At 62.7% G+C, this 13,680-nt stretch overlaps 1 protein-coding gene across 1 annotated transcript; it reads left to right on the forward strand.

Annotated features, from left to right (window-relative positions):
• Window positions 1-7,629: 7,629 nt before the first annotated feature.
• LOC136109402 (uncharacterized) lies at window positions 7,630-12,876 on the forward strand. Its single transcript, XM_065852039.2, has 14 exons — window positions 7,630-7,716; window positions 7,910-8,152; window positions 8,620-9,328; window positions 9,465-9,559; window positions 9,688-9,779; window positions 9,913-10,051; window positions 10,216-10,407; window positions 10,657-10,788; window positions 10,992-11,069; window positions 11,354-11,518; window positions 11,672-11,790; window positions 12,113-12,178; window positions 12,271-12,409; window positions 12,560-12,876. The coding sequence occupies exons 1-14, from the start codon at window positions 7,630-7,632 to the stop codon at window positions 12,845-12,847; spliced, it is 2,544 nt and encodes an 847-aa protein (XP_065708111.2). The 3' UTR covers window positions 12,848-12,876.
• Window positions 12,877-13,680: the final 804 nt, after the last annotated feature.

A 13,680-nucleotide genomic window follows, 5' to 3' on the forward strand; every position in this document is an offset into this window, starting at 1 on the left:
AGCATCTTTTGCTGTGCACAGAGAGCGTGGCTGCTGTGCCTTTACCTACGATGGCGGTGGGGGTGGTCTGTGTCCCGTTGGGCCAGCTCACAGTCCCATCCCAGCTCTGGGCCGTGTTTCCAGCTGTGCCCAGGATGGCACACACTGCCCCGCGTGCCGTGGAGCTGTCCTGGATGGACACAGCTCCACGAGTTCCCCCTGCTCCTTGATCCTGCCTTCACTCCCCTTCATTTCTCCTGGTTCCAGACAAACCACCTCCTCCAGCGGAGCTGGCACAGCTGCAGGTTCAGACTTGTGCCGTCCCAATGGGGCTCAGAAGGGAATTGCAGCCCCCGTGCCTGGAGCGGTGGGCAGGGGGTGTGAGCTGGGGGTGCCCGGGGAAGGGGGCGGATGCAGCCAGGGGAGCACCAGGGACGGAGCTGTTGGGGTCTCTGCTCCCTCGGCAGCCAAAAGGCTGAATCCTGCCTTTCGCCTGCGAGGCAGGCACTGGCGCTGGGGAGGGATCTTGTCTTTCGTGGCCTCCTCGGCTTGACCGCATCGGGTGCTTTGTGCCTGCCCACGGGTGACCCAGGGGGAGCAGAAGGGGCCAGGTCTGCTCCAAAGGGCATCAGGGTGACAGCAGAGAGCAGGAACCTCCCTGTGCAGAGATGCCAGCAACGGCCACCGAGTGCTGCTGTGGGGGTTCTGTCCCCGGGGCAGCACAAGAACCTTCTCCCCGGTCCCGGCAGGGCCGGATGCTGGAGGAGGAGCGGGTGCGGCAGAAACTGTTATTGGAGAGTGCCCAGCGGCAGCACCAGGAGCACCTGGATGTCCAGGAGAGCAGCCACAGGTACCGGGCTCTGGGCTGTGCTCCCCTCCTCCGGCAGGGCCTTGCCCACAGCCCCGTCCATCTCCCCTGGGGGGACAGCGCTGGGGCGCGGCCCAAATCCAGCCCTGGGTGGGTGACAAGAGGAGGGGCCTGTCCCTTTGCCAGCACGTCCCAACCAGGGCACCGCACTGGGCAGCAGCAGAGGGCTCAGGGCTCAGAACGCAGAGAGCGAAGCGGCCCCTGCCTCAGTTTCCCCACGCACACAGCAACACCCATCTGCTGCTAAATCCCCGTGTGCTCTCTGGGCAGGACCTCAGCGAACATAACGAAGGAGAACTAGGGGCAGCAGGTGCAGAGGCTGGGGGCGCAGGACGAGCAGCTGGCGGCTCAGCTGCGGCAGGAGCGGCAGGACACGGCGCGGGATCGGGCAGAGCTGCTGGTGCAGCACCGGCTGGAGCTGCAGCAGCTGCGGGAGCTGCAGAGGCGAGAGCGGCACGAGCGGCACGTGGTGCCGGTGGCCCCGGTGTGGGTGAAGGAGCCAGGGAACGGTTTGGGGAGATGGTGAAAGGAGAATGGAGAGTCCAGAAGCGCTGGCTTGAGGGCAGCTCCGTGGCTTTTGGAGTGGGGATTTGCTTTGCCGGTGGAGACAGGCAGATCTGGCTGGAGACGTCATTCCGAGGGAATGCATTGCATTTTGAACGACGCTGAACCCCATGTTTTCTCTCCCCCGGATCCCTTTTATTCAGAACAATGAGTTGCTGATGTCCGCACAGTTTGGGTCAATGAGAAGTCTGTTTTTGGTAGAGAAGCCCATAACCCCCAGATGTGGTCCATCCCAGATGGGGAAGGCAGCCCGTGGGACGCCCCGTGACAGACCAGCTCCTGGGACCTGGTGCTCAGCCCCACGACCGAGCCTCTTCCACGGTGCCCGTGATGTCCCACGGGACCATGGCACGAGGGAGGCTTTGCCATGCTTTCCTTGCTCATGATCGACACCCTGGGTTGTGACCCATTTTCTGACAACACTTCCCTCTCTTTCAGGATCCCGTCTGTCTGTCTGTCTGTCCTTCTCCAGACTACAATTGCTTTGAGGTTACGCAGTTATTTCTGGCGATCCCGAGGAAAGTGCCCTACTGCGCTTCACCTCTCCCAGCGCCCCGGCCGTCCTCCCTGCTCCCGACCACCATTTCTGAGAGGCTTTCGTAGAGAAAGGGCTTTAAAAGCCCAAGGCTCTTTCGCCTGAGAGGCCCCCAGCCTGGACTGTTTCTGTGCTGTACCTTTTAAGTTGTTTTTTATCTCCTAATTAAAGTATCTTTTTAAAGCGCAAACCTCTGAGACTCTGATACAGGAAACCTGGGGTCAAGAACGTTCCTGTGACAGTTTGCGCACGTGAATCCGCGTGTGGCACTGCTTTGCTGATGGAGCTGGGAAGGAAATACTCGTCCTTCTCTGGAGCCGAAAACCACACGCGGTGGTTGGAGAAACTGCCAGTTTGACCTGGAAAGATGGAGCCAGAATTTGAGGGCAGAAATCAGCTGCCCCGGGTCCTTGGGTCTGGAGATTGTTCCGGGATGTTCTTCTGGTTTTTAAAGGCCGTCTTCCAGAAAACAACAATCCAAGTGAAGGGTCCAGGCTGTGTTTTCCTCCCCGCGCATTTCCCTGTGTGATCTGCTCCGTGACCCCGCGTGAGCAGGGCTTGGGCTGGGGGATCTGCAGAGGTCCCATCAGCCCCACCAGGCTGGGATTCTGTGACTCTGCCCTGCGGTTCCCCAGCACCCCCAGGATGTTCCACAGCCCACGGGCAACCGCAGCTTTTCCTTGTTGGGCCGATTTCTGAAAAGCCCCTGGCTCTTGTGCTGGGCTTCACCTCCCGCCCGGGTACCCCGGGGTGACAGCGGGGCCTCTCCGGTGCCTTCCGCGGGCTCTGCCCGGTCGGAGCAGCAAGGCCGGCGATGGGGAGGGGTTCCCGGGGAGGGCAGAGCCCGTCCCGCGGGGCTGTGGGGACGCTTCTAGGCAGGCTCCGCGCTAACCAGCCCCGTCGCTGCGGCAGCGGGGCATTCCCAGCCCGGCGCTGCGGTAGACAGACCCGTTGCTACGGCTGCGGGGCCTTGCGGGCCGGACCCCGCGCGGCGCAGCCCCCGTCGCTATGGGAACGGGGCCCTTCCAGTGCGGGCGGCGCGCAGCATGGCGGTGCCGCTGGCGAGCGCGGCGCTGAGCGGCGTCCGGAGCGGGCGGGCGTTCGGCACGGCCGGTGAGTCCCGGGCCGGGGAGCCCCGGTTCCCCTGCGCGGGCAGCGGGAGCCGCTTGCGGCGTGGCGGGGAGAGCGCTCGGGCGGCTGAATTCCTGGCGTGGCCGGCTCGGGGAGGCGGGGGTGGCTCCGGCTCTTCCCGGGCTCTCTCGGGAATTTGTGTCCATTTGTGGCCCCTCAGCTCCAGAAGGACAGGGAACTGCTGGAGAGAGTCCAGCGCAGCACCAAGATGCTGAAGGGAGTGGAGCATCTCCCGTGTGAGGAAAGGCTGAGGGAGCTGGGGCTCTGGAGCTGGAGAAGAGGACACTGAGGGGGGACTCATTCCTGGGGATCAATATGGAAAGGGGAGTGTCAGGAGGATGGAGCCAGGCTCTTCTGGGTGACAACCAGTGACAGGACAAGGGGCAATGGGTGCAAACTGGAACGCAGGAGGTTCCACTGAAATCTGAGAAGAAACTTGTTCCTGGTGAGGGTGGCAGAGCCTGGCCCAGGCTGCCCAGGGAGGCTGTGGCGTCTCCTTCTCTGCAGACATTCAAACCCGCCTGGACCCCTTCCTGTGGAACCTCAGCTGGGTGTTCGGCTCCATGGGGGGATTGCACTGGATGAGCTTTCCAGGGCCCTTCAACCCCTGACATTCTGGGATTCTATGGCCCATCCTCCCCTCGTTTTGCAGGTGCTCAGAAAGCATTTACCGTGTCATTGGTTAACGATGGGTGCGTGCTTTGTAAGTGAATCACGGTGTACATGGATTGAGCAGCTTCTCTTCACTCTCCATTCCCAGCGGCTGGGGCCGCTGCCCAACGAGGGCATTGATGTCGGCAACTTAGAAGTGCTGGAAAAACGCTGCAGTTTCAGTCGGTGCTTGAGGCTGGTGGAGGAGGAGAGCAGGGAGCCGCGCTGGGGGCAGACGGCCCGGCAGCACAGCAGCCCCAGCCGTGGAAATCATGACCTGGTCTTAATGGAATCTGTGGTTTCAGTGATTGACGTTCTGTTTGTGTTCCTCATTCAGGCTTCCAGTTCCCCCGCGGTGTCATCCGCGGCAGATAAAGGCTCCCTGCGGACTGTGCTGCTCACAAATCCAGGTGAGTAGCAGGTTCTTTACAAAGAACGTGTTTAAACGGGATCTTTTCCCTCTGCTGTTGGTTCGCTCCTGTTTCTTTTGGCTGCACAGGCAGAGACGATGCCGTAGCATCTGAGTAGGGATGTGTTACATATGCAGGAAAGATTGTAGCCTCCCCAAAGCTCTGGCTTTGAGAGATGAGACAGGACCGGTGTGGCAGTGTAGTGGAAGCAATTCCCTGACTCCCGCCTTCTGTTTCCCCCCAGACTCCTCTCCCTCGGCAGTCTGCCTGGCAGGTGCATTAGCTGCCACTGCTCGCTCTGGGAAACCGAGGCACGGTGAAGCAGCTGACTGAGAAGTCCCTTTAATCTTGGAATTTCATCTGTTGAGTTCTTTGCTCCTCATTTGAAGCTCCGTCCTATAAGAATGAGTTACTCTTGTGCTAGGAAAGGATTGCTGGGTGGTCTTGAGCTGCCCCGTTGGTTCGAAGCAGGTCTGGGGGTTCTCACTTTGGGGTTGATGCTGGGCGGTTCACGCTCTCTTGGCCAGGCTGTTCTTGCATGTTCTGATGACAAGGTCGTTACTGCTGGAGGAGAGCAAGTTCCTTGGAGTCTGCAGGGTTGTTCAGGGCTGCTCTGAGTTTGTGTGTCGCCTGAAGCCACAATCCCAGCCCTGCAAGCACTGTGCTGTCCTGTTGCTTTAAAGCAGGCTGTTAAGAAAGTGGGGTTTTTTTCCTGCCTGGAGCAGAAATGTGCAGAGGGCTGGGGAAGCTGGGAGAAGTTTTGGTGTGCCTTGGTTTTCCACCTCTGTTTCACAGACTCTGGGGTGCTGTGGGGAAGTAGCTGCCTGCCAGAGTGCTGCAAGAAAAGAGAATCGCCTCAGCGCTTGTGCTTGTGTCTTGTTTCCAGCCACAGGCTCAAGGTGTGAACCTTGAGCACGTTTGAGTTGTACAGAAAGCACGAGGATGCCGTGACCCCGGCAGGGCTGGCGTCTCAACAGTGCCAGCGGGACAGCTGCGTTACCTGGGTCTCCCATCAGCTCCTCAGTGAGAAATGGCCCGTGCGGGGGGCTGGGGGAGCCATGACGCAGCCCTGGGCTGAGGCACAGGGCCGGTGCACGAGCTGTGCCCGTGGGCTCCTGCTTGGTCCCGGCACTTGTCTGGGAGCTGTTACAGCACAGACTGGGCGCTTCCAGAGCCATCCTCCCCCAAACTAACAGCAGCCTGAGGAGACAACCTCTTAAAAGCCCATTCTGAATGAGCATTTTAAAATAACACTGAGGGCCTTCACCAGGGCGTGCTCGACCAGCCCTGGTGGGTGGGGGGGGGCCTTGTTAGCGACGGCAGGCCCTGGGGTTCGGGTCTGCGCCATCTCGCTAACGCTCTGTGTCACCCCTTGACAGACAGGACAGAGCCCGTGGTTGAATTTGTGCGGCCGCCCGTTTACCATCCTCCCCAGGTGAAGTTCCCGCGCCACCAGCCCCTGAGGACCTGGACAGATAGCGAGACAGCAAGGAGCCCACGTACGGCATTTACTGGGGCTGGGCCTCCCCTCGAGGTGCTCTGCTCTGCACTGGTGGGAAGGGCTGGGCTTATCCTTCCTTGTTTTGACTCTGGGGACTGTGGCCCCCGCAGGGTGGCGGGACGGGAGGACGGACCCTCCTGCCTCGTGCTGGCATCTCGGGGCAGAGGCGCTTTGTGCCGAGCGTCCTCTCCGTCACCCGCTTGGGATTCTCTGGTCCAGGGTGGTGGGGCGGCTCCACCTGCAGACTCTGTGCACAGCACCGTGCCAACTGCATGGCTGTAAGATCCTGGAAAAATCATTAAATGAACTCAAATCAAGGATTCAGGGTTTCTGTGTATGTGTTCCCCAGAATAAGGCTCAAAGGAGCTGCCTGGTAAAATGGCAGATGGAGGGGATGATGTCCCAATGCCCGGCAGCCTTTTCTGTTAAGGAATTGTTCCCCACATCCAACCTCAACCTCCCCTGGCGCTACTTGAGGCCATTTCCTCTTGTCCCGTCGCTTGTTCCTGGGGATCAGAGCCCGCCCCCCCGGCTCCAGGCTCCTTTCAGGCAGTTCAGAGATCAGAAGGTCTCCCCTCAGCTCCCGTTCTCCAGCTGAACCCCCCAGGTCCTGGTGTCACCTCCAGCATTTCCCTCCTCGCAGGGCTGATCCCCCTCGACCACATCAGAGCTGAGCGGGAGAAGAGCAGCACTTGTCACTGGCCCCAGCTGGAGGTTTCCTGGTCAGCAGCCGCTGGCTCGTGCCAGCAGTCAAGAGAGGCAGAAGAAATCCCTTCAGAACAGCTCCCTCTCCAAAGACATCCGTCTGCCTTGATCAACCGCAGGGAAAGGCATCCTAAACCAGGCACTTTGGCCTTGTTTTCAGCCCAGGTTCCCAGGTGCTGGTGCACTCGTGAGCCAGTCACTGCACATCTGCCACGAAGGGGAATCGCCTCCGAGGCCACTGTGCCGTGGGGAAAGGAAAGGATTAAACGTCGGGAGAGTTTGATTGAGTACACAACACGGATAAAGCCACCCTCTCTGCAATTAAAACTGAGGATATTTAATTCAGTGAAATGAGATTTCATTCCCTGTGACCTGTCCGATTGTATTTTGCATCTGGGCAGGCTCTGCAGGGACTGCCACAACATTTGAGGTGTCACCAGCTGCACTGTAGGTGGTAAAGTGGGAAAGGCAGGAGGGACCCTCAGCACCTGCCATCCCGTGGATAACTTCATCACAATGGCCAGGGCGGCGCCCGCTGGCTGCTGGGGCGGCTGTTGCCGGGCAACAGAGACACTATATTGTCCCCTGTCACCTGTGCCCCTCGCCCATTTGGTCACTGGCCGTGGTGGGATCACTTGCCGTGGTGGGATCACTGTGGTGGTGGACTCATTTTGGCAGTTGGATCGCTTTTGGTGGTGGGATCGCTGTTGGTGGTTGCATCACTTTTGGTGGTGGGATCGCTACTGGTGGTTGAACCACTTCTGGTGGTTGAACCGCTTTCGGTGGTTTGATCACTTTCGGAACTTCTATCGCTTTGGTGACTGGATCACTTTCATCACTCGGATTGCTTTTGACACTTGGATCCGTTTGGTGACTGCATCACTTTCTGTGGCAAGAAGGAGGAGGAGAAAGGCTGCTGGCTGCCATTCCCTCCAACATCACCTCCGGACAGAAAAGCTCCCGTCTTCCCACATCAGGCTCCGTGTTTTCTGTCAGAGCAGCAGCGATGGCCACACTCGGTCTGTTGGAGCTGCTGAACGCCGCCATCGGGACACCCCATTTGGGGGTTGTCGACTTGGTGGCCCTGCACAAGTTGCTCGAGGCCATCATCGGGCAGCTGGGCCAGCAGGAGCCGTCTGTCCTGGAGCCAGGGCAGAGCCCGACCCCCAGCCTGGCAAAGGAGCAGGACAGCAAGGACCAGCCTGGCCAGGAGAAGGAGGAAGACGGAGCCCTGGGCACCGCGCAGCAGCTCTGGAAACCAGCAGAGCAGCTGGACGAGAAGGACATGCTGGAGGGGACCGGGAGCGACTCCGAGGTCTCCTCTGTGGCCAAGGAGCTGAAGCCAAAAACAGCAGAAGAGAGGGAGAGAGCCGTCTCCAAGGTAGATGCTCTTGCTGGTCCCTGGGTGCTCCCCCACGAGACGCCCCCTCCTCTGGGCTCTGCGCTGCCCTCGTGCCGCCCTCAGCCCAAGGGCTGGGTTAAGCCCGAGCTCCCGCAGCAGAGCACAGTGGGGTCCAGGTCCCCAGGGACCCTCCCCTGCGCTCACCCCCCACCCGCTCTCCCAGGAAAGGGCTTCGCTCCAGGATCTCTGGGAGGAGATCAACAAGTTTAAGGAGGTGCAGTCCGGGCTGGCAGAGGACGTGCGGGAGATGAAGGAGGAGATGCAGAAGGCGCATTCTGGCCTGGCAGAGGACATCCAGGAGATGAAGGAGGCGCATGTCGGCCTGACAGAGGACATGCGGGCCATGCAGGAGGCGCATTCTGGCCTGGCAGAGGACATCCAGGAGATACAGGAGACCCTTGGCCTGGTGAGCGTCCCCTGGTGCCCCGGGAGGGAGCCGGGCCCTCGTCCCTCCCCGCTCCCGCTGCCCTGTCACACTGTGCCCGTGCCCCACGGCCATCGGTGTCACCAGCGTGAAGGGGAGCAGGAGGGAAGAGTGGGAAGGGTGTCCCAGGGGTTGCTAAGGCACTTCTGAACTAGAGAGCCATCCCAACAGAACCATGGGAGGGGAAGGAGGGGAGATAAAGCTGTGGGTTGGGGGTGCTGGGCAGTGATGCTGGGGCTCCCATCCCTGGGGGTCCAATCCCCCGGGTTCCATAGCCGGGCTGAGCCCGTGATCCCTTTGCATTTGGGCTCTCATGTTCAACACGAGTTTGGCCCCGCGAGGTGGTGGTTTGGGGACAGGGGCTGGGGACACGGCGGGGGGTTCTGGGGTCTGTCCTCACGGCTGCCCAGCTGCCAGTAACCCTGCTGCCCTTTGCCTCTTCTTCCCAGGAGGGCGCTGGGGGCCAGTCTGCCCCCGCCGAGCCCACCCAGGTGGCCACGGACACCCAGGCCAGGAAGAGCTCAGCACTGGGGCCAAAGGGACGTGGGACACAGCCTGGGATGGAGACCAGCAAGGGGACTGCAGGGTCTGGCTCCCCGGGGATGCAAGCAGGGACACAGGGGGAACCAGTGACCCCTGTGAAGTTGTCAGGCGCTCCCGCAGATCACGCAGGATCTTGTGGTGCCGGTGCCACCACCCCGGGGCTGGAGCCAGGATCCCCGGGCACCCAGGCCAGCACCTCCCTGGGGACACAGCCAGGGGCCCCTGATGCCCAGGCCAGCACCTCGGGGATGCAGCCAGGATCCCCGGGCACCCAGGCCACCACCGCCCTGGGGACACAGCCAGGGGCCCCTGATGCCCAGGCCAGCACCTCGGGGGTGCAGCCACGATCACCTGGGACCCACACCACCACCCCTGGGGTGCAGCCTGGCTCCTCCACCTCCCAAGCCACCATCCCAGGGGATGCCCAAGAGCTGGCCAAGCCCTGGGGCACCACCAGCACCTCCAGCTACGAGTCGGAGATGCGGGAGGTTCTCTCCCAGGTTGGGCAGCTCAGCCACCTCTGCGCTGGTCTGAAGGAGCAGGTGGAGCAGCTTAAATCTACCAAAGCTGAACATGCGGATCTTGAGAACGTGCGCCGGCTCTTCCCGGAGGGAGGTGAGAGCACGGGGGGCTGGCGGGGGTTGTTTGGCGTGGGGACACCCTGGCTCAGGGGCTCGTCATGCTCAGAGCCTGGCCCCAAGGCTGAGACCCCCTCACCGACAGCACATCCCCTTGCACCATGTCCCTCTAGGCCGGCAGAGCATCACCAGCATCCTGGCCGACCTCAAGTGCCAGATGTCGTTCCTGCAAGACATGGCCGGGGCCCTCCACGGGCAGGAGGAGAAGGTGAGCCGGCAGCAGTCCCCGAGGGGCTGCGGGGATGCCAGTTTGGGCAGGGAGGGGGCAGCCGAAGGGTCCCCGTGCCGGAATGACACAGGGGGCTGTGCCCTCACCGCCCCCACTGCCGTTGGCAGATCAGGAAGGTGGAGGATGCTCCCAGAAAGATGAGGGCGGCTGGAGCCGGCAGGAAAGCAGACGGCAGCGCCCAGATGACCCAACAGCCGCGGTAAAAGGATGGGAGAGGGTTTCCTACCCCGCAGGGCTGCGAGGGAGCCTGGGGTCTGGGAGCATCCCAGTTTGGGGGCCATTGGACACCCCCACGAAGGCTAAGCCTGCCCCTGCCCCGTCTCGCTGGCCAGGCCCAAGGGACAGAAGGTCAAGGCAGAGCGGAAGGAGTTGGGGAAGCAGCAGGAGCCAACCCAGGCCCAGCTGGAGCAGTTTGCGGCCGAGTACGTGAATCAGTTGGTGATGGAGACAGCACAGCAGCTGCAGGCAGAGGTGAGGCCCGGGGGCAGCGCTCCCAGCCCCCGCTGGCTCGGGGGCAGTCCTGGCGGGGTCCCGGCCACGTCCCCTGGCTGGATGGGGCCATGGAGCCTCCACGGCACCTGGGCTTGTGGGCGGCATCCAGCCCGGCTCAGAGCTGATTCCTCCTCCCCTGCCAGCAGCTGGACGAGCCGAGGGCGACGGCGCAGAGCGGGGGACACGAGCACGCGGGGTGCCCCGGCTGCAACTGGGACACCAGGGCGCTGCTGGGGAAGCTCCTCCAGCGCTGCGAGAAGCTCGAGGCGCAGCTGGAGTCCCTGGCCCAGAAGGCGGGCGGCAAGGTGGAGAGTTACCCAAAGTGGAGGAGACAGGTAAGGAGACGCGGTGTAGGGGGCTTGAGCTGCCAGGAGCCCCCAGGCATTTCTGCTTTGCTGTAACGTGGGGGAGCCCCTCACTGCCCCCCTAACCGGCTTGTGGGAGTCAGCAGCATGGAAGGGAGTTAAAGCCTTGGAGCAAATGTCCTGCTTGCACTGAGAGCCCGCGGCCACCAGCCAAAATACCCTGGGACTGTCCCCACGGGGCAGCCACCCCCCTGGCTCAGCACCGCCTTGTCCTCTTAGTCCCTGCAGCAGGACGAGCAGCTCAAGTGCCTCCAGGCCAGCATCATGCAGCTCCAAAAGGACTACGAGAAGTTCAGCTCGGCCCTTGCAAACCTCCAGCAGGATCGCCAGCAGGAGCAGAAGGACATCAAGGTGGGTGGCTGTAACCCGCAGGCAGAGCCCAGGCTGGGACCCCAAGGGATCTGTCCCCCTGCCACCCTGCTCGCAGCCCTGCACAGCTTCCCGATGCCTTTCCTGGAGGTTTCTGATGGGCTGGGGAGGCAGGGGGTGCTCGGCTGGCCGGGGGGCAGCTCCGACCCTGCCGTGGCGTCACGGGCTGCTGTCTGCCTTGGAAGGCTCTGTCCCAGGCCCTGGAGCGGCTCAAGAAGCAGAAAGCAGACAAGGAGCAGCTGCTGGTGCTGGAAATCGATGAGGTAGGGGCTCGAGGGACCCTGGTGCCAGCCAAGGGTGTCCCGGGCAGGGTGACAAACGCCCCTTGTCCCTTGGGTGCCGGCTGGCAGAAGCATCCGGGGGGAGGGAGGATTTCCAGCCCTGCTGCGGGTCCCTTGCCAGGTCCCTCTGTGACCCCGAGTCCCTTCGGCTGGTGGGAGCAACCCCACGGGGGTGATGGGGTGAAGAGGGCCACGTAGCCACTTCTCCCTCTCGCGTTGTCCCTGCATCCTGTCCCCACCGCTCTCCCGCCTTTCCCCGTTGCTAGAAAGCAGACAAAGCCGCCCTGGCTGACAAAGTCAGTCGCAGGCAGTTTGAGGCGTGCGAGGAGCGGCTGAACAAGGCGGTGGAGGAGGTGACGAGCCGGGTGACGGGCCAGGAGGAGGGCTGGCACCGGTTCCAGAAAGAGCTGCAGAGACAGATGGACTGCAAGGTGAGGGCTCGTCCCCTCCACGCAGAACTGGCACCTTGGGGGCCTGGCAGCCTGAGGCAGCATCCTTGCGAGGGTGCCCCCTCCCGGCTGTCCCCCTGGGGACCGCCATGTCCCATCGTGGGGTAGATGGCTGAGGGTGTCACCCGTCCACAGCTGGACCGCCGGGAGCTGGGGGCGTTCCGGGAGCAGCAGGAGGAGCGGTGGAAGAGCCTCAGCGGGCAGCTCCAGAAGGAGCTGCAGCCAGAGCGTGACGATGCCGCTGGGATTAGGAAGTGAGTGCGATGGGGACAGCGGTGGCTTTGGCAGTGCCGGCCCTGTTCCTGCTGGCTGTCCCAGCTCGTGCCGCTGTGGTACCCTGGCGTGGGAGCCGAGTGGGCCGCGCCCCTGGGGATGCTGAGCAAGTGGCTGTGCCTTGTGCTCCTGCCAGCTGCAGCTTCCCAGCGATGGAGGCGGCACAATGAGGGGGCACGTGTGGGAGGAGCCCTCCCGAACCAATCTTGGGGGGTGGGTGCAGAGGCTTTTTGTGGCAGGGGACGGTGTGCAGGTGGGGCTGTGCCCCCCAGGAGCTCCCCAGCCCTTTTCTCCCCCCTCCAGGCAGCTGCTGCCTGGTTTCCATTGCCTGTCCTGCGACCGGCCCCTCCACATGCTGGCGCCTGGACCGTGAGTAACTGCCCCCCGCCCCCTCCCTGGCGTCGAGTGACACATGGGGTGCCACCTGCCGGGCACTGAGCACCCCTTGTCCTGTCCCACAGGGAGCGGACGGGCGAGTGCAGGTACCCCACTGTTCCGCGGAGCTGCGGGGGCCCACACACCCTCACGCCCCCGCGCTTCCAGCCCCAACCGCCCAGCACCCCACGGCCGTCCCCACCCAGCGCCCGCAGCCCCAACAAGGTAGGGATGACGGAGGTGGGGAGGGGGATGCTGAGCCTGCGGGGGATCCATCCGTGCCTCAGTTTCCCCAGGGAGAGCTGGCTGGGGGAGGGTTGCTGGGGGATGCGGAACGGGGCCCCGTGTTTGGCTCACACGCTCTCCCCTTCCCAGAAGGACGCGATGCAGCTGTCGGGCCAGGACGGCACTGATGGGAACCGGCAGGACGAGCAGCTCGCCATGATGGGGGGCTCTCAGCTGCCCCCAACGCCAAGGGCCACCCCAGACACCTCGACCTCGCTGCTCTCGGCCGTGCTGCTGCACCGACCAGTCCCGTCTCCCAGACGCTTCACCCTGGCACCGAGTCTGCTGCCGCCCATCCAGCCCCCCCGCGGTGAATCACCCCCTGACAGCCGCGCAGGACAGGGGTCCCGGCCCCGGTCCCACCGCCCCGGGCGCTGAGCAGGCAGCGGCTGCAATAAACGGTGATGAGCAACCAAGCGCCGGTGTGGTCTGAGTGGGGGTCCCTGGGGCAGGATGGCAGAAAGCCCCGCCGTGTTTGCTTTTTCAGGAGAAAAATAAGACCTCAAAAGGCACTTTGGGGGTGCCCAGGTGGATCCGGTGGTACCCGGTGCCCCCCAGAGGGAGCAGGGGAGCAAACCAGTGGGCACCAGGGCAGGGCCAGCAAAGGCTCATCCCGGTGCCTTTGGAATTGTCATTCAAAGGGTAGATGAGCACAGCTCGGCTTCAGCCAGAACACCTCCATGCCCTTATTTTTTGTTATACCCCCACGTTCTCTTTCCTGCCCGGTGGCTGGGGGGTGTGGGGTGTGTGTGCTTAGGGAACCCCTCGTACCCAGCAGCTGCCTGCATGCTGCTGCTGCTTCTCTCTGCATTTAAACACATTACCTAAACATATTAAAAAAAACACAGAACAAAATAACAGGGGGTCTGCGGGGCAGGAAAGGCTGGAGGCTCATGGGCTGGGGCCGGGCCCGATGCCTCCAGCCCCACGCACCTTCGCACGAGGCTCGAGCGCTGCCACGCCGCTCCCATTGGGCCCGCAGCAGCTGCCGTCTTGGACACGGTCAGCGAAGCCACCGCACTGAGGCCGCGCCTGGTACCGCCAGAGAGAAGGGGGAACGGGTTGTGGTGCGAGCCACCCTCGGGGTGCGGGTGGTGCACCCCCTGAGGAGGGAGAGTTTCCGCCCTTTGAGGCCCCCTTCTCAGGTACCAGCGCCCTTCAGGCAGTGGCTGATAGCATCTTTTGCAGTGCACAGAGAGCGTGGCTGCTGT

Source organism: Patagioenas fasciata, chromosome 18, assembly GCF_037038585.1.
Source record: "Patagioenas fasciata isolate bPatFas1 chromosome 18, bPatFas1.hap1, whole genome shotgun sequence".
In the NCBI taxonomy this organism is placed as follows: Eukaryota; Metazoa; Chordata; class Aves; order Columbiformes; family Columbidae; genus Patagioenas; species Patagioenas fasciata.

Excerpts from the sequence above, each read along its gene's own strand:
- LOC136109402 (XM_065852039.2), top strand. The coding sequence starts at position 7,630 with ATGCTGGAGGGGACCGGGAGCGACTCCGAGGTCTCCTCTGTGGCCAAG. Across the intron at positions 9,560-9,687 it reads TCCACGGGCAGGAGGAGAAG|ATCAGGAAGGTGGAGGATGC; the intron begins GTGAGCCGGCAG and ends TGCCGTTGGCAG. Across the intron at positions 9,780-9,912 it reads CAGATGACCCAACAGCCGCG|GCCCAAGGGACAGAAGGTCA; the intron begins GTAAAAGGATGG and ends CTCGCTGGCCAG.